This window comes from Narcine bancroftii, chromosome 8, assembly GCF_036971445.1.
Source record: "Narcine bancroftii isolate sNarBan1 chromosome 8, sNarBan1.hap1, whole genome shotgun sequence".
In the NCBI taxonomy this organism is placed as follows: domain Eukaryota; kingdom Metazoa; phylum Chordata; class Chondrichthyes; order Torpediniformes; family Narcinidae; genus Narcine; species Narcine bancroftii.
The window spans coordinates 109,776,742-109,799,734 of NC_091476.1; the positions used below are offsets into that span (position 1 = coordinate 109,776,742).

Here is a 22,993-nt window from a genome sequence, read left to right on the forward strand (position 1 = left end):
CAGAGAGAGGAACCACTGGCTTGGTCCGGATCCTTCCGTCTGCCCTCAGAATGTTCATCCTTTTTGAAATCCCAACATTCTAAACTGTCCTCAAGACCATGACTCATGCTCTGGCCCTTCTTCCACTCCACAGCACCACCCAGTGGTGGTTTATCGTCCAAGTCCAGAAATTTTTAAATAATTTTCTGCACATGCTCAGTCCGACTCCTACTCTCTCAGCAGTCCACCTTCACCTTGGCTCTCTAAGGCAAACTGTCACTTTTTAACATAAAACCACACAACACATAGGCCAATATACAACGCAGAACAGTATGCATAATCAGATGCTAATAAACTTGAATTTGAAATCCATGGTGATTTTGCACAAATCATTTTATTGTTTTTAATGTGCTCTATCATCAATATATTCTGATACCAGACTAAATGTTCTACAATTCCACCAGTTTCACAGTGGTTTAGATTTGTTGCTTTCCAACCAGTGAATCCCATTCTAGAATCTTTAAAGATCAGATGACAGCTATTCATCCACTGTCTTTATAGTTATCTGTTTCAAAACTTACTATGCAGATCATCAAATTCTGCTGATTTACTACCTTTCAATCCCATTAATTTCTCTCATACCATCTTTTACTCATGCTAATTACTCCACTATTTCCAGAATGCTACTATAGGACTAGTCTAATGTCTCATGACTATATAGACATGCTGAATTAAGCAAGAATTTCAGTGCCTGCTGTATGTGTACAATTGTTATTCACCACAGGTGCCAATAACAGCTCCATTGTACATTTATCATTCTAGATCTATTGAACGAAAAGAGAAGGAGAAAAATAAATCAATTCTCTTGATGTGCAAACTGATAATTTTTTCAGCTGGTGTGATTGAGGACACATGCACTGCATTTCAGAAATTAGACCATTTCTTCCTGAATATTGGTGGAATTTTCACTTTATGACTTTGCTTCATCTTTAGTATTGTGTTCAGTTCTAGTCACTCACCTTTAAAATCTGTCATCCTGAAAAGAAATATCATGGCAGAAAAGATCCACAAAAATATTACAGAGGGGCAGGAGTGCTTCAGAAACAAGGAGAGGCTGGATAGCCTGGGACTTTCTTTCCCTGCAGCGTACGAGGCTGAAAGGTGACCCAATAGAGGGATATAAAATCAGCCAAAGAGTGGTGGATGTCTGAAATTTGCTGTCAAGGGCAGCTGTGGAGGTCAAGTCATTGGGTGTATTTAAGACAGAAATTGGTAGCTATCTGAATAGTCAGGATATCAAAGGTTATGGGAAAAAAGGAGGGGAGTAGGGCTGTGTGGGAGAATGCATCAGCTCATGATGGAATGACAGAGCAGACATGATGGGCTGAATGGCGTACTTTTGCTCTTATGAAGAAAATAGGAGTGAAGAAGAGGAGTCTCACACTAAGGCTTGTAGATTTCAAGTGAGAGGGGTATGATTTGCAAGGGGCCATCACACAGAGGGTGGTAGGTGTGAGGAATGAGCTGCCAGAGGAAGTGATAGAGGTGGGTGCAATTGCACCATTTAAAGGACCTTTAGACAAGCACATGGTTAGGAAAAGCTAAGAGGGAAATTAGGCAATGGTAGACATGGACAAGTTGGGCTGAAGAATCCAATTCTGTACTGTGAAAGTGCATGACCCTATTAATTGATTGTCTTGTATTCATTGTTCATGCTGCATGGAACTGATTCTCCAGTGTTCATTACAGGCCTCAGGGTTGATTTAATCATCACCCATGGATCCCTTTGACGTGGTTGTGCTCAATGAAACTTATGATGGAAACTGGACGGAAATGATCAATGGTACAAAGACAGAGAAGAAGTACCAGTACAACTATTATGCAATGCTCCTGACCCTCCTCATCTTTGTCATTGTATTTGGCAATGTGCTGGTCTGTATTGCTGTATCCAGGGAGAAAGCCCTACAGACAACGACCAACTATCTCATAGTCAGCTTAGCAGTGGCAGATCTTCTTGTAGCCACTTTGGTTATGCCATGGGTAGTTTACTTGGAGGTAAGGCACACTTTTACCCTAAATTGAATCATTTTTATCTAGCGCACAAGGTATTTTGGCAAGTTGCAATCAATGAATATATTTATTGGATCAGAAGAATGGCAGGTAATATCTATTTGCAACCCTTGTGCGAACTCCCTATTCATTATTGTTAAGTGGAACCCTGATGTTTTGATTAAAAGACTCTTAAGTTGCTGGATGTCGGGGGCGTGGCAAGATGGCGTAGGGAGCGGACGTGCATTCCCGGTCTCCCCCAGGCAGTTATATAAATACCTGTTTTAAGAATATTTCTTTTCTGTTAAAATCTTTGTTTTGTTTATCAATTGTTTTTAGTTTAAAATGGCAACAAAGATTAAGGAAAATAGAGTTCAAATACAGAACAAAACTACACTCTCCGACTTTGGAAGAAACTCGGCCTACTTGCCCAGACAGAACCACTGAGTCAAGGCTGGAATTTTCTTAAGAATGGAGCTCATTAATTGGACTGTCGGATAAGCTGGTCTTGGACACCCCTCTGAAAGATGGTGATGAATATTGATTTGAAATGTTTTATGAAGATAAATTGCGGTAATTGGCATTGGTTGCCCGTGAGTTTTAAAAATCCAGATAACATTAAAGTTTATTAGTGATTTTTTTTGGATGGAATATCGGAAGGATGAATTTATTATCTATAAATACAGAACAAAATTACATTCTTTGATTTTGGAAGAAATTTGACCTATTTGCCCAGACAGAGCTGGAGTTGGTGCTGGAATTTTCTCAAGAACAGAACTTATTAAAGTTGATTTCGGTCTCCTTTTTGAAAGATGGCGACGAATGTTGATTTGAAATATTTGAAATATTTTCTGAAGATTAACATATATATGGAACTCCTTGACCTGCAATAAGGTTTATCAGTGATTTTTTTTGGATGGAATATTGGAAGAGTGAATTTATTATCTGTGAGTATGCATACATTGCAAACAGATTTTAATAGTTTTGAAAAGGTTTTTTTTTAAACTAAACAACAAGATCTGTTTAATGTTGAGAAAATTGGAAAAAACGGAAACTTTATTAAATTTGGAAATTCAGTAGAAAGAAACTATGAACAAGATTGATGATTTATAAAATTAAAGTCGAAGGAGCAATGTCCAAGAAGAGTTCAAAATTTTGAATAAGTTTTTCTTGAAAATAAACAATAATTTCAACTTAACATTGAGAAGATTGACAAAGTGGAAAATTTGGTATTAAATTGGGAAACACAGAAGAAAGAACTTATGAATAACATTGATGCTTTAGAAGATCAAGACCGAAGGAATTATGTTCAAGAAAATTTTAAAAGATTTGAAAAAAACTTTTTTTGAAAGTAAGCTACAAATTCAACTTGAGACTGAGAAGAATGGAAGATTCGGTGTTGAACTGGGATGTTCAGAGGTGTTTTAATTCAATGGATGAAATTCAGGAAGACTTAAAAAAAAAAAAAACCTTTTACTGATTGTAAACAATGTTTAACTCAGTGTTGGGAGGGTGGAAAGGGTGCAAAATTTAATATCAAGTTTGGATTTTCAAAAAAAAGAGTTTATGAATAAGATTGGTTAAATTGATGGACCGGGGTTTTATGGATATAAGAAATTATGATTTTTTGGTTTATACGTGTATTTTGTCTGCCTGGGGGGGGGGGGAGGGAGTGGTACTTCTGCTCCTGAAAGTCATATGCCACTTGTGGTTTATACCACACCCATTTGGGTTTTTGGGAATTAACCAGCATAAGGTGGTTTCCTAAGGGGTTAGGGAAGGTGGGGGGGGGGTGAAAATGTGAAAATTATTTAGTATCTATTATGTAATATTATACTAAGTCAATTTGAAATGAATGTATGGAGATACTATAAATAAATTTCGAAAAAAAAAGTTGCTGGATGTCACCTCAAGCTTAATGGTAAGTTCAGTCATGGTGCAATCCTGATGTGGACCACTGCTTATAGAATGTTAAGGCACTGATCTGGTCATTGAACAGGCAGAAAAATCTACATCAAGAGCCCAGGGCTATTGATTTTTCCCTTTTGAGTCAGGGATGTAAATGACCCACTGCGAAGGCAATGAGGAGGGAGCATTCTTTGCCGATGACAACAGATTGTTGAGGAATATTCAGAGCAAGGCCGTGGAGGAAAGAGACTGAATCAAGTTACAATTTATTTCGTCACTGGGATATTCTTCACATTGCAGGAATTTAAATTTTTCAACCCTTGGAAAGATTATGACCTCAATTTCCTTTATAATATAATGCAATATTTGCATGAACACCAGCACAAATAAGATGCGTTGACTGGCCTGTCCTTCAGGTATGGTCCACTTCCAGATATTTAAAAAAATTCAAAAGCCTGATCAAAATCGACTTGGAAAGATGACTAATTCCATAGATGCTAACAGGAAAGTTAGGAAGAGAACTTTACATTTTTGTAGACATTTTGCAATCTGTGTTCCACGTCTGCTGGTATTTTTTGCAGGCTGTAAACTTTGATATAGGGAGCAGTTTGTGAGATATGTTTATTGAAAATTTAGTTGAGAGCTTCATGTTTCCACAGTAATTGTGTCCAAATCTCCCAGGTGGAACACAATGACAAGTCCTTTTTCCAATTTAATAACGACTGAGGATGGGATCTGACTGGTAGCATCTGAAAAGCACACTGATAGAAAGAGAGCACATTTTAGTGATTGTTGTTGACACAAGAGAATAAATCCTCAAAACAGAAAGATACCTAGTCTGGTACAGATCTAAGAATAACATTACATTCTTTCCTAGTGAGTTGCAAAAAGTCAGTGAAGGACAAGTTGTAATTTCCTTCAATTCTGTTTGGCCACAGTTGCAGTGTTAATGTCATCAGAGGTTTGTTGTGTTCTGGAGTTCTCTGAAATAGTGCTGGGTGAATTCTCAATCATAAACAAGGGATTTATAAAGTTACAGTCAAAAAAAAACTACAAATGGTCCAAATAGGAAAGAAATATCTATGAGTTAGCTGAAGCCCAAAATGCAAATACCTCTCATAGAAGAAGATAGGAGCAGGAGTAGGTCATTCGACCCTTCGAGCCTGCTCACAGTTCAAATGTAACCAAGATTCCATGGTAATTAGTAACATCTGTGCTCCATTGGTTGTGACATCTTGGGTCGATTAGAAGAAAGTCCTTTTCAAAAGTGCCCAGTGTGTGAGTGGCACAGGGTAGGAGTGGGACTAAGGGGCTTTAGCTCAAGAGGCTTTGACAAAGGCTGAAGACTAGCTTTATTCCAAGCTCTTTGATTTTAAGGTAGGAAGGATTAATAGAGATTGAAGTTAGGGCAATGGGATGCTCAGATTGCAGCATGTGAAAAATCTGGGACAGCACAATTGTTCTTATTATCTACACCTGCAAGAGATGCATCCAGCTGCAGCTCCTCAGAGACCATGTTAAGGAACTGGAGCCGGATGAACTCTGGATCATTCAGAAGGCAGAGGTAGTAATAGAGAGTAACTTCAGGGAGACAGTCACCCATAAAAGGCAGGAAGCAGGTGTAGAGCACGTCAAAAGAACCAAAGACTTGTTGATCCAAACCAAGGCTTTTATTAACTAAAAGACTGGAGCATATCACAAGTAGGTCGACCAGTCCAGAATGACCTGGTCTGGCTAGGAGCAATCCTTTAAGACCTGCCAGTAGGTGTGGCTATGCTCTCAGCCAATCACAGTCCTCCTACACTACAATCTGTACATATATACATTGGTGATAGAATCTGTACTATCACAGCAGGTAAATGAATGACTGTTAGGAGAGGGAAGGGGAAGAGATAGACAGTGCAATGCACCACTGTGCCCATTTCCCTCAACAATAAGCATACTGTTTTGGATACTGCTGGGGGAAATTATCTACCAGGCACAAGTACTGGTGGTCATGTCTCTGGCACAGAGGCTGGTCCCTTGGCTCAGAAGGGAAGGGGGGGGAGAAGAGAAGAGCTATGGAAATAAGGGACACTTTGGTGAGGAGAGCAAATAGGAGGTTTGGTGAATGAGATTGAGGCTCCCTGATGATATGTTGCCTCCCAGATGCCAGGGTCAGGGATGTCTCTGATTGATTTCATAGCATTCTGGATAGGAAGGGCAAGCAGCCAGATGTTGTGGTCCATGTGGGGACCAATTATATAGATAGGAGTAGGGATGAGGTCTTGAAGAAGGAATTTAGGGAGTTAGGAAAGAAGTTAAAAAGCAGAACCTCAAGGGTGGTAATCTCAGGATTGCTGCCTGTGCCTCGTGCTAGAGAGAGTAGGAACAGTAAGTTATGGCACATGAATGCGTGTGGCTGAAGAGTTGGTGCAGAGAGCAGGAGTACAGATTTCTGGATCATTGGGATCTCTTCTGGGGAAGGTCTGACCTGTACAAAAAGGACAGCTGCACCTGAAATGGAGTGGGACCAATATACCGGCAGGCAGGTTTGCTAGAGTTGATGGGGAGGGTTTAAACTAGTTTGAAGCGGTCATGTTGTTCGGATGGAAGACGAACGTCTACCGAAACGAATCTTCTACTCCCACCTTAAAGAAGGCAAATGTAAAAGAGGTGGACAACAGAAGAGATTCAAAAACTTAAAATCCAACATGAAGAAATGTAACATCAGCATCAATAATTGCAAATCAAATGCCAAGGACAGGAAACTCTGGCAATCCATCATCCAAGAAGGAACAGCAACTTTTGAAGCCAACAGATGTGCAGAACTAGAAGAAAAGAGAAGTAAATGAAAAGATAGGCAGCCACAACCAAAGCCTGATCTTCCATCTGGAACCACCTGTCCTGAATGTGGAAGAACTTTCAAAGCCAAGATTGGATTTTAGATCAACAGAGTGAAGTCCATCATCCTCGACCTCAAGACATAGCCATGACAATTAAACTAAATTAAACTAGTTGGCGGGGGTGCGGGGGGGGGGGTGGTGGGAGACAGAATGAGAGTTCAGAGATTAGGGTAGAAGGACAAAAGCATGATGCTATGGGTTCTGAGTTGCTGAGGAAGGACAGGCAGGGAACAAAACATAAATGTAGCCAGTTGGAAATGTGAAATGTGTCTATTTCAATGCTAGGAGCATTAGGAATAAAGGGGATGAACTCAGAGCATGGATCAGTGCTTCGAACTACGATGTTGCAGCCATTACTGAAACTTGGCTGGAGGAAAGGCAAGATTGGCTGATGCATGAACCGGGATTTAGATGTTTTTAAAAAGAATAGAATGGGAGGTAGAAAAGGATGGGAGCAGAGTAGCATTACTGGTCAGAGATAGTAACATGGTTATAGAAAAGGAGGATACTGCAGCGGTAGTTGGTGTTGGTGGAGGTCAGAAATAGGAAGGGAGCTACCCTTATACTGGGAGTAGTCTATAGGCCTCCAAATAGCCTTCAGGACAACCAAGAGCAGATAAACGGGCAGACTTTGGAATAGTGAAGGAAATACATGGTTGTAGTTATGGGTGATTTCAATGTCCCTAATATTGACTGGCACCTACTGAATGCAAGAGGAATTTGTCAGGTGTGTTCAAGAAGGATTCCTGACACAGTATGTGGACTGACTGAAGAGGGTAATGAACCTGGTCAGGTGGTGGAACTCTCAGTAGGGTAGCATTTTGGTGAGAGTGACTACAACAGCATAGCTATGGAAAAGGATAAAAACAGACAAAATGGAAAAGTGCTTAACTGAGGCAGGAACTAGCAAGATTAAACTGGAAACAAATGTTTAAAGGTGAAAAAAGTAACATGGAGAAAGTTTAGGGACCATTTGTGCTGGGTTCAGGATAGGTTTGTCCCACTGGGACAAGGAAAAGATGGTAGGAAAAGGGAATTGTGGCCGAAAAAAGAAAGATGAGGCAACTAGTCAAGAGAAAGAAGAAAGCATATGTTAGATTTCGGAAGCAGGAAACAGGAAGGGTTCATGAGAAATATATGGTAGCCAGGAAGAAGCTTAAGACAGAAGAGCTCGAAGGAGACATGAGAAGGCCTTGGCATATAAGATTAAGGAGAACCCCAAGCGTTTTATGCATATGGGAAGAACAGAAGGGTGACAAGAATGAAGGTGAGGCCGCTAAAGAATAAAGGAGGCAACATGTGCCTGGAGGTGAAGGAGGTTGGGGGGGGGGGGCGGCGTTGGTCCTAAATTAACACTTTGTGTCAGTATTCACAAGAGAAAAGGACCTTGATCATGATGAGGTTGAAATTGAGCAGGGCTGTGTGCTGGATAATGTGGAGATTAAGAAGCTGAAGTGTTGGATCTTCTTAAAAACATCAAAATTGATGTCCTCGGGGTTAGACTGCTTTGTGAAGTGAGAGAAGAGGTAGCTAGGATATAATCTTTGAATCCTCTTTGGCCATAGAGGAGGTGCTAGAGGATTGGAGAATGGTAAATGTAGTCCCCTTGTTTAAAAAATAGGGAGAATCCTGGGAGTCTCACGTCAATGGTGTGCAAACTATTGGAGAGAATTCTTAATGAAAGGATCTATGAATATTTGGAGAAGTACTCAAGAATAGTCAGCATGGCTTTGTGAAGGGAAAGTCATACCTCACAACCCTAATTAAGTATTTTGAGGAGGTAACAAAAGATATTTATGAAGGTAGGCCAGTAGATATGGTCTACATTGATTTTACTAAGGAATTTGACAAGGTCCCCACGAGAGACTCAACCATAAAGTCATGAGGCATAGGGATCAGTGGATCCTTAGCTGTGTGGATACAAAATTGGCTTGTAGGAAGAAAGCAGAGTGTAGTATTGGAAGGAATGTATTCTGAAAGTGAAGGGCCTCAAGCATTTAATTGGAACAAAATATCCAAAATAAATTTGACAGGTATTTGAAGAGCAATTACAAGAGAAGGCCAAAAACTTGTTCAGAGACGTGGACTTTAAGGAGTGACTTAAAAATATAAAATAAATAAATAAGAAATGGAAAATCGGGCCAGATTGGAGGATTTCTGTTCTTTGTAGCGTTCAGGACCATGACACCCACAGGAAAGGCTAAGATCGTGAAAATATTTGAAAACAAGGTTGAGAATTTTAAAACATAATGAAGCAGTGGTAAGATAAAATGGGAGGAAGAGAGGGTGCAGGGCAAAGTTTCCCGCTGGATGGTATAAGTTCTTTAATCCTTTTCTTCTTCTGCTGAAGTTCACATGGTAGGATTACCATTTGTATTCTCTATAAGATAAGCCCAGGGCTCTTGGACATGAGTCCATTATCAAAACCATAGAAAGCTCATTTTAATCTTGATACATCTCTTGATCATGCAAACAAAAAAAAGAAAAAGAAAATTACTAAATGTCTGTCGTAAACTGAATCAACCCATTAGTTTCATGACTAGGTTCCATGATTTACTGTCATGTCTTAAAGCAAAGAGACATCTGACATCAGTAATCTAATTTATGGAATATCAAAATTAAATTTAAAGTTTAGTCATACAGCAGGGTAACAGGCCTTTCCAGCCCACAAGCCCGTGCTGCCCAACTAACCTACAACTGCTGTATGTCTTGAAAGGAGGGAGGAAACTAAAACACCCGGAGGAAACGCATGCAGACATGGGGAGAACATATAGACTCCTTACAGCCAGTGCTGGATTCGAACCCAGGTCACTAATAGCATTGCACTAACTGCTATGCTAACCGTGCCACCCATGAGCCAAAGTCCACTTCAGTTTCTTTATAAACTACCAGCTCATGTCACATGGTGCAGAGTTTCAATGAAAAATGGAAGAGGGCATTCAGAGACAAGCAGGCAAGTCTCCAGCCTCAGAGGGAATAGCAGAGTTGGGTTCCCTGGGCATTGAGGATAGATTACTAAGTAAGTCTGCATTGCCAATCTGGACCCTGAGTTCTTTCCTGGAGTCCACCAGAGTTTGGAGAATGTAGGATGATTTCTGAAACAGTGGGAGGGATGGTATGAAAATAAAACGTATGTATAATTTCTTCTTAGAGTCTGCTTTTCCCTCAGGTTGCTCTCACTAAAAGAGAGCTATAGTAGTATCAAGAACAAAAGATGTAATTCTCAACCCTGAGGATAACTTTTGGGTGGGTCTTATGTAATTTTCAGCACTGAGGTCAATGGGAAAGAATGGTTGGACCTACAACAACTGTGGTCTCCTTTCTTCTATATCTGGTCCTATAGTGTAAAATTTTGTTTCACAATGGAATGGTGCAGAACCAAAATAAAACAAAAAGGAAAATTATAGCATGTGTCTCAGACACATGCCATAATTTGCAGATAACAAAATGAAAATTCATGGAAGTGTTGGATTGTTTATTGTAATGAGGTAGAGTACAAAGCTTTTTTTTGCATGCTATCGAGGGAAATCAATTCATCTAGCAGATAGTAAAATAATAAACAAGTAAATGAACAGCAAAGCGGGGAGTAGTGTTACAATAACTTTTTTTTACACAGAGAGTGGTGGATGTATGGAATGAGTTGCTGGAGGAGGTAGCTGAGGCAGGTACCATTGCAGTTCAAGATGTATTATGATGGATACATAGAGAGGATGGGTTTTGAGGGACATAGGCCAATTGTGAACAGGTAGGATTGGTGGGGCTGGAACATTTTGGTTAGGATGGGCAAATTGAGCTGAAGAGCCTGTTTCCATGCTGTGTGACTATGACAATTTATCCAATTGTGTAGGATATGGACAAAAGTGCATAAAGAATAATGCAGAGGAAAGTTAAAAATATAGTTTAAAAACAGCGCAAGAGCAACAGCTTTACCACTGAGTGATCCTTATTGATAATAGCAGGAAAGCAACTATCCTTGAATCAGGAGGTTCATATTGTCTGGCACAGGTGTCTTCTGCCTGGTGGGGGTTGTGGGGGGGGGGGTGTGGGGAGAGTGTGTGACAAGGGTGGGATGACTCCTTTAATATTTTGCAGCATTTCCAAGACAGTGGGAGGGATAAATAGAGTCATCATTTCTAAGGCAGAGCAGACTTGACAGGCTGAATGGCCTACTTCTATATCTTGACAGGCTGAATGGCCTACTTCTGCTCCTATATCTTGTGGTGTTTTCAAGAAAGTAGGAAAGGTAAAAACTTTCCTTCAAGGATAGGGGTGTCTAAAAGCCTCTTTCGCGCTGCCAACCCTCTAAAAAGGCAAGTAAATGACCCAGGTTGCAGTACCTGGTAAGCCATTCACATTGGACCATGAATATCCTGGTTCATTTGGTTATCTTGAATCTAAGGGGGGGGGCTAACCTCCAGTAGTGATGCCTGGCAGAGCTGGTTGCCGGTTCTCACTGCTGACTACCAGGTACCAAGTCTAATCCAAGATATCTCAGCTGGGTTCTGTCATACCACCCCCCCCCCCCCCCCACAAATCAAAAGTCAAAGCCCGGTTGACTTTTACCTGTCCTGCCCGCTTGGGACCTTTCACACTGCCATATTACCCACTACAGACCCGCTAAATTGTCTGGTTCAACCGACTTTATTTGTCAGTAAGGCTTGTAGATTTCAAGTGAGAGGGGAATGATTTGCAAGGGGCCTTCACACGGAGAGTGGTAGGTGTGAGGAATGAGCTGCCAGAGGAAGTGGAAGAGGTGGGTGCAATTGCACCATTTAAAGGACTTTTAGACAAGCACATGGTTAGGAAAGGTTGAGAGGCTCCTAGAACGCTTCCACCAGCGTTATCTCCGTTCCATCCTCAACATTCATTGGAGCGACTTCATCCCTAACATCGAAGTACTCGAGATGGCAGAGGCCGACTGCATCGAATCCACGCTGCTGAAGATCCAACTGCGCTGGGTAGGTCACGTCTCCAGAATGGAGGACCATCGCCTTCCCAAGATCGTGTTCTATGGCAAGCTCTCCACTGGCCACCATGACAGAGGTGCACCAAAGAAGAGGTACAAGGACTGCCTAAAGAAATCTCTTGGTGCCTGCCCCATTGACCACTGCCAGTGGGCTGTTATTGCCTCAAACCGTGCATCTTGGCACCTCACAGTTTGGCGGGCAGCAACCTCCTTTGAAGAAGACCGCAGGGCCCACCTCACTGATGAAAGGCAAAGGAGGAAAAACCCAACACCCAACCCCAACCCACCAATTTTCCCTTGCAACTGCTGCAACCGTGTCTGCCTGTCCCGCATTGGACTTGTCAGCCACCAACGAGCCTGCAGCTGATGTGGACATTACCCCTCCATAAATCTTCGTCCGCGAAGCCAAGCCAAAGAAAGAAGAAAGACATGGACAAATTGTGCTTTTCCGAGACAGTGGGTGGTATTGAGTCATTCATGAGTTGATATTTCAGGTTGCTATCTGTTGCTGGAATAAAATAGGGACAAAATAAGATTTAAGAAGCATAAAAAAGGAGGGGAAAAAAAAGGAAAGGTACGTTGACATGGTAGTGAGTCTGCTGTCTCACTGCTCCAGTGACCTGTGTTAAAACCCAACTTATGGTACTGATTATGTGGACTTTGTAATTCTTTCCTGTGGCTATGTGGAATTTCTCCACATGATCCAGATTCGTGCACATTGCAAAGATGTGTGGGATGATGGGTCAATGGCTTTAGTAAGAGGCTGGTAGATCAAGTTTGACCTTGGAAGTGGGAATAGCAAAATCATTATCTGCAATCACCAGCGAGTCTGGATAGATTTAATGGACGTCACCTTCAGTATCAGGTCTTGCCAGCAAAGCATCGATCCTAGAAAATGTACGAGTTAGAAAGGTTTAAAAGGGAGATGGTATTCCTTGCGTTTGCACTTTTAGAAGCACCCACTCGAGGGAGATTCATTCAGGCTTATCACACTCTTCCCTCTCCAATATAACTGGATGTAGACAAGGTCCTGGCTATCCAAACAAATCCTGACCACCACCGATATTCTGCTCTTGTCCTGTATGAAGCCTTTACTATGCCTAGGAAAGAGGGTCTGGAAGTTTTTTTCAATTTAATCCATATTCTCACCACCTCCATTCAGGTGTACCATTTGATTAAATGAGGAGTAAATTAACTAACCTGTCGCCCACCACCCTCTCAAAATGATGATACCTCTTAAAAGGGGGCTGGCACGTTTCCATTCACAGCTCGAATAAACACGCGGAGCAGGATTAGAATAAGACATGGAAAATGAAAAAAAAAGGCTTATTTTCATTCTAAATTGCTTCAGCAAATCAATTTGTGCCTAGTTATGTAATCTATTTAATGTGCTAGAAAAGTGAGATGGGATCTTCAAGGGAACCAAAGCGGTTGCTTTTCATTTGATAAATCTGAGATGGTACAGATGGTCCTCAGAGACAAGAGAGAAATCTTGTTGCCTTAATCACTTTCTGAATTATAACTCAAATCTAAGATGAGGAGAAAACAAATGACAAAAGGAAAAGGTTAAAAATTTTGGCTTGAATTGCACCTTTCCCATCAAGTCGTGGGTCGTAGCTTGCTGTTTCCTGAGTGATGTATTCTTCTGTGTTCTCTCTAGGGAAAATAGGCAGATTCACATCTGACAGCCTAATCAACCACTAATGGTTTCAACTGTGTTTCGCTAAAAAGGAGTTTCAGACAAGGTTACCTTGCTTTTTAACAAATCACTCTGTTTAGTTTTCGCACTGCATACATTCCTGCAATAAAATTAATCTCCCGATTAATAGGTGGAGCATAAAAATCATCAACTCTGAACTTTGTTCATAAGTTCTTGTTCCTCCTTTCTCTTTGCTATTTTGGTTAGTAATTCGCTTTGCTCATTTTTTTTTTTCAGTATGGCACAGGGACAGAACGTTCCAGATGGTGACTCTGTGCAAGCATTAACTCTTAAATGTCTCTGGGACCACTAAAAGATCTGTCTGCACTACTTCATTCACTGTGAATATTTATTAACTACCTTTTTTAAATATTTGTTATCTCTTTTTGCACTAGCTTCAAGATTCCTTTATTATAATGTAATAGTACAGAACATGTCATATTGCATGAAATTGCCTTCTGCCTGTCATAAGGCAGACAAAGAATCGCCCATTATAGAAAGAGAAACAGAAGGAAAAGAGAGTCCTTTCAAAGACACTGAGCATCCGTGGATTTGCCTGAAGTGCTCCCACAGCTTCTGTAGCCTGTAGTCAGATCCCTGTTCGATTCATTGGCATCCTGAGTTCCGGAACTCGACCTCCAATGTGATCATGAAGCCTTCAGTCCCCAAGGCCCTTTGGGAACCCTTTTTGCCCTTATCACCCTCTCAAATCTCTGCTGTGATACCTTCTTCCCATGAGTCCCCCAAATGCAACTCGTCATCAGCCCACATCAGTATGTGTGGGTCCTTCAGCCCCTCGCTGGTCACTTGCTACGGTCACCATCCTGCAGGGTCATCTCCTCTACTTGTCCGTTTCAACTAGGGGTGTTCTCCCCATTACTGGTGCCTTGCACCAATCTACTGCTCTCCCAGAGTCTACAACTCCTTGAGGATAGATGTTTTAGCCAAAAGTACCTGTTAGGCTCCAGCATTCAAGAATTTCATTGCACCTCAAGGCATGACAATACATTCATCTTCATTATCATTATCAATGGTTTCTGTATTTTTAAAAATTAATAGCCATTTCTTCACTTCTAAAGACCAATGTCAGGAGCATAGATGCAAAACAAACAACTGATTCAAAATGAAGCAGTTGGACAATAAAGGGAAGACAAATAGTAAAGTTCATGGAAAAATACGGCAAGAGTGTTATATAGACATGCCATCTATTCCAAATGCTACTTTAGCAGTTTCATTCAATCATAAGCTATTAGAGGGCATGTTTCATGTTAGAGCATTCATGTTAGAGCATTCAAATATTAATGTTGCCTTTAAAAAATGACAACATTAATGTTTAATAACCTCTCATACATCTGATAGAGTAATGAAAATATATGGCACGGGCAAAGCAATTCACTTCATTCTGTTTAAGCTGGCCAAACAAAACTGTCCTGTCTAATCCCAATTTCCAGCTATTGTTCTGTGGTGTTGTTATAACACTTCAAGTAGTCATCAAAATATCTTGTGGGTTTGTATCTCTACTTCTCAGCCTTGCATTCAAGACTCCAGTCTCCCTAGCAGCTGAAATTTCTCCACACCTGCCCTCCCTCAATCCTGTAGCCAATGACCTTCTGTCTTCCCCGTGCATACGATCTAACCCATTGTGGTTTTGTGTCTCTTTATTCCAAAGAAAACAACCTGTGCTTGTCCAGTCTTCCATCATGAATAAAATTCAAAATTGCTTACAGAGAAACTTCTCTGCACTTTCTCTTATGCTATCCTAATCTTCCTGCCCTGTGGTAATCAAACTGAATGCTTTTCACCACGTATGGCCTAACTAGGTATAAACATACATGGATGGGACAGTGGCATGGGTAATGCTGGCCAGAGCCATAAGCACAATCCTAGGTTTGCATTGAATTAGCTAATCCCTTTGGATTCCTACATTTGGACAAAAGATCCCAAGGAAATAACCAATTACCTATTCAGAGTGTTCAGAATAACATTGTGCAAGGTTATCCAAGGGCAGAATGCAGAAGCAAAGAGAGAGAGTGGGAGAACCTATGAAAACTTGAAATAACCAGTGCATCAGAGAGCATCTTAACAAAGAGAACTGGAATCAATATTTCACGGCAAAGACCATTCAACTGAATTGGGAAAAGAGAGACAAAAGAATGCTTTCCATTACAAAGAAATGAAGGAAAGAGAGAAGAACTGGAAAGGAAGAGATTTAGGCCAGAAAAACCCTTCCCCAGAATAAGAAAAATAAGAAAAAGTCAGGTCAACTCTAGAAATCTCTGCTTGTAGTAAATCAAACACACCCTCTCACCTCTCAGTTGATAGCATGTAAATCCAGTAACCAGTGTAGAATTCCAAACTTTAGTATGTGGCAGAGCTGTGTAATGTCGGAGTCAAATGGTTCAACAGACATACAGAGCCATTTGCTGAGAGGATCTTTCAGGATCTGAAAATCCTGTGACACAATCGGTGAAAATATTCTGACTGGATGGAATAAATTCAGCTCTTGCATTACAAATGATGCAGAATGAAATTAGACCAGCACAGGCAAGCTTTTTCCATTCCATCCATCAAAACTGCTTTGAAAATTGTTGATTTACATGCAACTGGTGTAATATCAGATAATCTAATGCATAATCAAAATGAAAACCTGTCATGCCATTATCCCTATTACCTCCACACTTAATTGTCATCGAAGTAAGGAACATACATATTTGAAAAGCAGTCACCCTAAAATAATTAAGTTTTGCAAAGTTCAAAAAGCAGGCCCAGCCACGTTAATATTGCCCTTCCCACATTCCCATGAATTAACCTCATATTTTCCCACACACCTACACATGATGAGAGGCCAATTAACATACCAACCTGAATGTCTTTGGGATGTGGAGAGAAATGAGAGCACATCTGTGTGAACACACAAATCATTGAGAGAGAGTGAGAGAGTCAGAGAGAAAAAAAAGAGAGAAATCAAGCAAGTGATAAATGAAAACAACAGATGATGTAATTTACCTTCAGCAGAGATCGGCAAAAAATCTTACTTTTTCAAGCAGTGTTTGCTATTGAGGGAGTGAAACAAATTAATACTTGGGATGGCAGGACTGAAAAAATGAAGAATGACTGGATAAACCATGCATTATACTCATTAGAATTTCAAAGAATGACAGTATATCTCATTAAGACATAAAATTCTGACAAGAATGGACAAATTAGATGGAGGAAGAATGCTCCTGATGTTGAGGAAGTCCAAACAAAGAATCACAGTTTAAGGATTATGTGGAAGCCATTTAGGTCCAAGATGAGGAGAAATATCTTCAATCAGAGAGGTGCAAACTTGCGGAAATCCCTACCACAGAAAGTTGTTGAGGCTACTTCATTCGATATGTTCAAAATGGATTTGGATCTGGCCCTTATGGGTAAAGGGATCAAGGTAAAGGAAGATAAAGCAGGAATGGGGTACTGATGTCACATGATCAGCCATGATCTTATTCAATCATGGTGCAGGCTCAAAGGGCTGAATGGCCTTCTCCTGCACCTATATTCTATGAGTCTACGATAAAAGAACCTTTCAAAGATAAATCAGTGTTCACGACTTGATCACCAGCACACTTTCATTAACATGAAAAACAAAACGGAACAGCATCACTGCTACAGTTAAGAAAAGTGAAATCTGTAAAACAAATATGAGATCTTGTTTCCAATCATACTTGATCTTAACTAGTAAAACTATTCTTAAATCCATCAAATTATTATAAATAATGAATATTGGGCTCCATCTTTGCTTCAGAGATTCATGGAAAATCTGAGAGCTTCAGCGGAACAAAATGTTCGACTATTAGGTAGTTTAACCTTTTTTAAAAGAATCAAAATTATTTCAAATAAAAAGATCTTTAAAACTTTTAATACCAATTCTTGAAGCCTGTATATGATGAAGAAAATTTTAAAAAAAGGTGGTTAGAAACGATAGGTCTGGGAAGGGAAAACCTATTAAATCCAAAAAAAATTCTACCTTTTGCCCATATTCTCAGTCTGTGCTTCATTATTGGATTTTTTTATACTTCATTTAAAATAAAACCACGAAGCAAACATATTACAATATTTCACACTTAATCTGAATACATGTGGCATTTATATAAAAAGAAGAAAAGAAAGTAAAAATAAATTATAAAAGAAGAAAACCCTCCTATTAATCCCCCACCCCCTCCTTCCAACCCCCTATGAACTCAAAAAGAGATAAAGAAAAGGAACAGGAAAACCACAACAGGAGAACTTCACTTCCCGATACCTTTAAATATATAAATGTTTATAGAGATCTATAAGAGAAAGGGAATGTTCAAGATTCATTTAAATTTTAATACCAACAGTTTGTAAATATGGGCTGCATATTTTCCAAAATATATGATATTTATGTCTTAAATTATAAGTAATTTTCTCAAGTGGAATACAACTCTGAACTTCTGCATGCATCCATTCCCAAATCAGTATCCAACTTCCAAGTCATTACGGTAGACAAAGTTAAAGAATTTCACGTATATTACATGACAATAATGGAACTGTTACCTTGACCTTTTATTTAAAAAAGGTTGATTTCCTTGCCATATGTACGAAGATATAAACAAATTTGAATTTATCACTTGCAGATGAGGTCAGTCTGGGACACTATTCTAAATTTGATTAACAAATCCTCTTTCAGTGCATGACATTGTTTGTTGCCATTTAAAGTGGTGCACAAAGTACAAATTTCTAAAGATAAATTATCTAATTTCTATCCTGATATTGATCCATTATGTGATAAGTGTAAATTTTTTGAGGCTTCATTGATCCATATGTTCTGGGCTTGCCCTAATTTAGAAAAATGTTGGAAGAACATTTTTTCAAACTTTATCTGTGATTTTTAAGATCAAATTGGAAATGCCCCTTAATTGCTTTATTTGGTTTTCTTGCAAGAAGAGGACATATGATTGGCTTCATCTCAAAAGTAAATTTTAGCTTTTACTTCTCTAATAGCTGGACAGGCAATTTTGAAGAAATGGAAAGACAACACATTACCTATTCAAATTCAATGGTTATATGATATCATGTCTTTCCTAAGTTTAGAAAAAAAAATCAGATATAATATTAAAAATTTAAATTTAATTTCATAAGACGTGGGGCCCGTTCATGGATCCCTCTCAGAATTTGAAGAATTAAAATGTTTGGATGCTCCTGAGATGCGTTGTCTGGTTTCTGGAAGTTGTCATTTGATTCATTGTTATATTATTTATATAATTTAACCTTTTTTAGAGGAAAGGGTTTGATTATATGTTTTTTTTTCCTATTTTTCTTTCTTTTCCTTTGAGATATATTAGATAAATGTGAGTTCAATTGAAAATTGTAAACATTGATTATATTACAGAAGACAAAGTTAATATCTGAGAAATATAAATTCCCTTCTTTTTATAAGGGAATTTTATTTATAACGTAACTTATTTTAAACAAAATTATATTTCTGTCTCCAGTTTACTTTTTGGGTTTTTTTTAATTTCCTCTTTACTGGGGGTTTATCCCTTCTTTTCTTCTACTTTTCTTTTTCTTTTCAATATTATCTTTGATATATACAAGAAATGTGTCAACTGTTAATTCAATCTAATCCTAGATTTAATGTTTTGAATAAGATTAAGAAACAAATTATGGCTATGTTTTCGATTTAAAATTTAAGTATGTTATACATTTGATATGGTTGAGGCCATTCACTAGCTTAATAGGTGTTTAGGTTTGTTTTATTAAACTCAATAAAAGTATTTTAAAAAGAAGTATGAGATCACATCAGTGAGAGCAGAATTTACAGGAATTATCCAGAGCTCATATTCCCAGCAGGGATTCATGATATCGAGAAAGTGGTTTCAAGTAAAAGTGTGACATTATGAATGTAACTCTAATTACAAGTTATTTTTTTACTAAGACAAAGTGAAACAACCACCATTAAAAAAAAACTATCTTGGACCAATTCACTCACAATTGGCATCAGATCAGGGGTTAAAATCAGATGTAACTCTGAAGATAGGTGTAATAGGCAGCTAATCCTCTGCTGTCAGTCTAACAATTACTCCGAAAGTTATCCACTGTGGTAATTAAACTACAACCTAAGATTGCAGATGCCTTCATCATAAACCTACTTTAACTGACAGCCACGAGCCTAAAGGAGATAGAACTTAGAAGAATGATTAATGCATTGGGTTTCATGTGAGGTATCTTGGTAACCACTAAGACTCAAGGCTGAACAGACAATTCAGACATAATTTGTTATCAAGTTCTTGTCACTAAAGGATATCTGAGTCTTGGACAGTTTTTCACCTCACAATTTAATGACATCTCTGCTCGACTGTGTCGTACCATTTGGGTCTGCTATGGACCAGCAGATTATAGTCTCAAAGCTGCCTTTATCCAGTGCCAGAGACTGAGTTCATAATTCAGGCTCTCGGCCAAGAGTCAGTGGCAGCACTCACATCACTTGGGCAGAAGGTTGTGAGTTCAAAATTCAGTCCAGAGCTTGTCCTTCAACATATTCTTCTGGGAGACCTTGCTATCAGAAGTTCTGTTTCCTAGATTAAACATTAAACTCAAGCTCCTTTTTGTACTCCATGCTGGATACAGTGGGTCCTATGGCACCATTTTGAAGTCAAGGTTATTTCTGTTGCTCTGGCCAATAATTTTCCCTAAAGCAAGTTAGGTGATTGCTATTTTATCATCACTGGTGAGACCTAACTGTATTCTAATTAGTTGCTGCAAATATGACATTCTTATCATGCCTTTGTTCATAAGGTACTTCATTGGCTGAGGCATTGTCATCAAAGGTATTACATCAATAAAAGTCTTTTTAGAGGGGTTCTGCATCACTGGTGAAGTCTTTCATCATGGAGATTAAACTCAAGATCTTTGCCTCTAGTTCAGGTAGCTGATAGATCCCATGGTGTCATGACACCAAACAAGTCCAGAGACAGGCAGCTCGATTTGTCACAAATACATATGGAAGAGAATTGAGTGTTACAAAGCTCTTGGATTCATTAAAGTGGAGCTCTCTCCAAGACAGACGTGAAGCGCACTGCCTGACCTGTTTTTTACAAAATGTTGAACTGCCAGCTCGATATACACCAAATCCGAGCCTGCTAGGAGCAGACGAGGGCACGCAACCCAATTTGTAGTGCCATCTTCCAAGACAGATGTGTGGAGCCATTCGTTCTCCCCTTGTACAATTAAAGCATGGAATAATCTTCGCCCGACCATCCTCACACAACCAGACCCAATTACATTTCAGACAGCCCTTCTTCAAACATCTCCTCCTTAAGCACAGCTTCCCCCACCTCCAGTTTAAATCCCATATGGAATATTTTGGAGGACCAAGAACCAAGAACAGTGTGTTTTTTCATGCTATATTTAGTGCTCGTTACAATGAACAGGTTGATTTCTTTGTTAAACAAGCTTGGTAATCACAGCTTTGTAAATGGTAAACTGGATCTGATCATTTATATGTAACTATCCTCCACTCATTTGCATTGTTCCGGAGAAAAGTCCCTGCTTTACCCAAGCTCTTGCTGAGTAGCAGTAGCAAACCTGAGACCAACATTTGCCTCATGAGGATTTTAACATGGTTGTTGGGGTAGAAAAGATTATACTGTTTACTTACATAACCACCAAAACTGCACACCATGATGTGAATTATTTCTATTTAAATTACAACTGTCCCATTCACACTGAGATCTCTGTTTGCAAAGGTGGTGGGAGAATGGAGGTTCAGCAGGATCCACTGTAACATTTTTGTGACGCTTGATGTTATGATGTGCACAGCGAGTATCCTTAACCTTTGTGCCATCAGCATTGACAGGTAATGTATATATTTATTGTATATCTCTATCGCTCAAGGATATGGAGTGGCAGCTGAAGTTTCCAGCAACATATCAGGTCCATCTAGTGGTAGAAATCTACAGCTACAGTTCTGGAGTGTAACAGAAGTTTGCAAATGCTGTGATTTTAGTAAAAGCACAGAAATGCTGAAGGAACTCAGTCGATCTTGCTGCATCCACAGGAGATAAAGGTATATTTCCAATGTTTTTTTCCATTCAATTCCCTGTCTCATTCCTTTGCTGACATGTCTGTCCATGGTCTAATGTACGACCAGAATGAGATCACCCACCAATTGGAGGAACAACACCTTCAACTCCTTCTGGGAACCCTCCAAATGGACGGCATTAACATCGATTTCTCTGGTTTCCATTAAACCATGCCCCCCCACCCACATCTTCATCCCCCTGTCTCTTTTCCTCTAGTTCTCTCTCTCTCTCTCTCTCTCTCTCTCTCTCTCTCTCTCTCTCTCTCTCTCTTCCCTTTTTTCATCTATCTCCTTTTACAGAGTCAAAATCAATTCTCACCTTTCCTCATATCATATCCAATTAACACCTTTTGCTTATTGATCTGGACTCCTCCCCACCCATTCTTTCCCCCTTTCTCTCCCCAGTCTTCATACTGACACTTGCCTGCTTTTTGGTTATACCTTGAAGAAGGGCTCAAGCCCAGAGTGTCGGTAATATATCTTTACCTCATATGGATGCTGTGAGACTGGCTGAGTTCCTCCAGCATTTATTTAGTATTTTTGCTGCCATTCTGGCACCAGGATTCATATTTTTAATCAATTCTTAAGATGCAGACATCAAAGGCAGGACCAGTATTTATCACTCATTCCTAATTGATCTTGGACATTAAATATTCCTTAACTACTGACAGTTGTTGCTCAATTGGTGTGGCTTCATGTGTCACTTCAAAAGGCCATTTATCTTAAACTGTACTGGAGAGGAACTGGATTCACAGAGTGAGCAAGCCCTAGTTTCACTTGTTTAACCAATTAAAAATGACACTGCTGCCAAATCTAATTATTCATTATTTAATTTCCAAGTTTTTCAATATTTCTCAAATTCTAAGGATTGTTAATTTAATGAGATCCAGATTTTCCCATTTTATCTGTATAAATTAACAGCCAGGTAGTTGGAGCAGATAGATCAATCCAGTGCCTTTCTTGGTGAACTGGAATGGAGTGAATGCCCAGTGAAGCACGTCAGACCCATCACTAGCCATATGTTTCAAGGCCTGTCTAACACAAAGTCTCACAGAAACTGAGGGAGATGAGAAGATCTGAGCTAAACCTAGAGACTATCTGCATTAGGTCATTACTAATTATGTTTAAATAAATCCTTTAGAGCACTTGTTGGACCAGAAACTGAATCAGTGACTCAGGACAATGGTTTATGAGACTCTTGCAATTTTTCATTCCATAAGATCATCCATGACAGGTAAATGTAAGGATAAATAAGATAAAGTTTCCTTTCTTCACCTCAATAGGATGGAATCTGATAATGATTCCATAGATTAAAGTGTTTAAGTTAATTAGAAATATTGATAAGGTCGAGCTAAAGAAAATGATTTTTCTCAGAGAGAGAGATGGGAGTTCAAAGCAAGAAATTGCACATTAAACCAGAAGTTAGG

General features: G+C 39.4%; 1 protein-coding gene across 2 annotated transcripts in view; it reads left to right on the forward strand.

Moving 5' to 3' along the window:
* LOC138741173 (D(2) dopamine receptor B-like) overlaps positions 1 to 22,993 on the forward strand; it is an 80,279-nt gene that overhangs the window by 41,736 nt on the left and 15,550 nt on the right. For both annotated transcript variants that reach the window (XM_069894853.1, XM_069894852.1), the window contains exons 2-3: positions 1,729 to 2,034; positions 21,232 to 21,341. In XM_069894853.1, coding sequence (XP_069750954.1) covers positions 1,756 to 2,034; positions 21,232 to 21,341 — 389 coding nt within the window. In that variant the 5' untranslated portion in view covers positions 1,729 to 1,755. The remainder of the gene's footprint in view (positions 1 to 1,728; positions 2,035 to 21,231; positions 21,342 to 22,993) is intronic.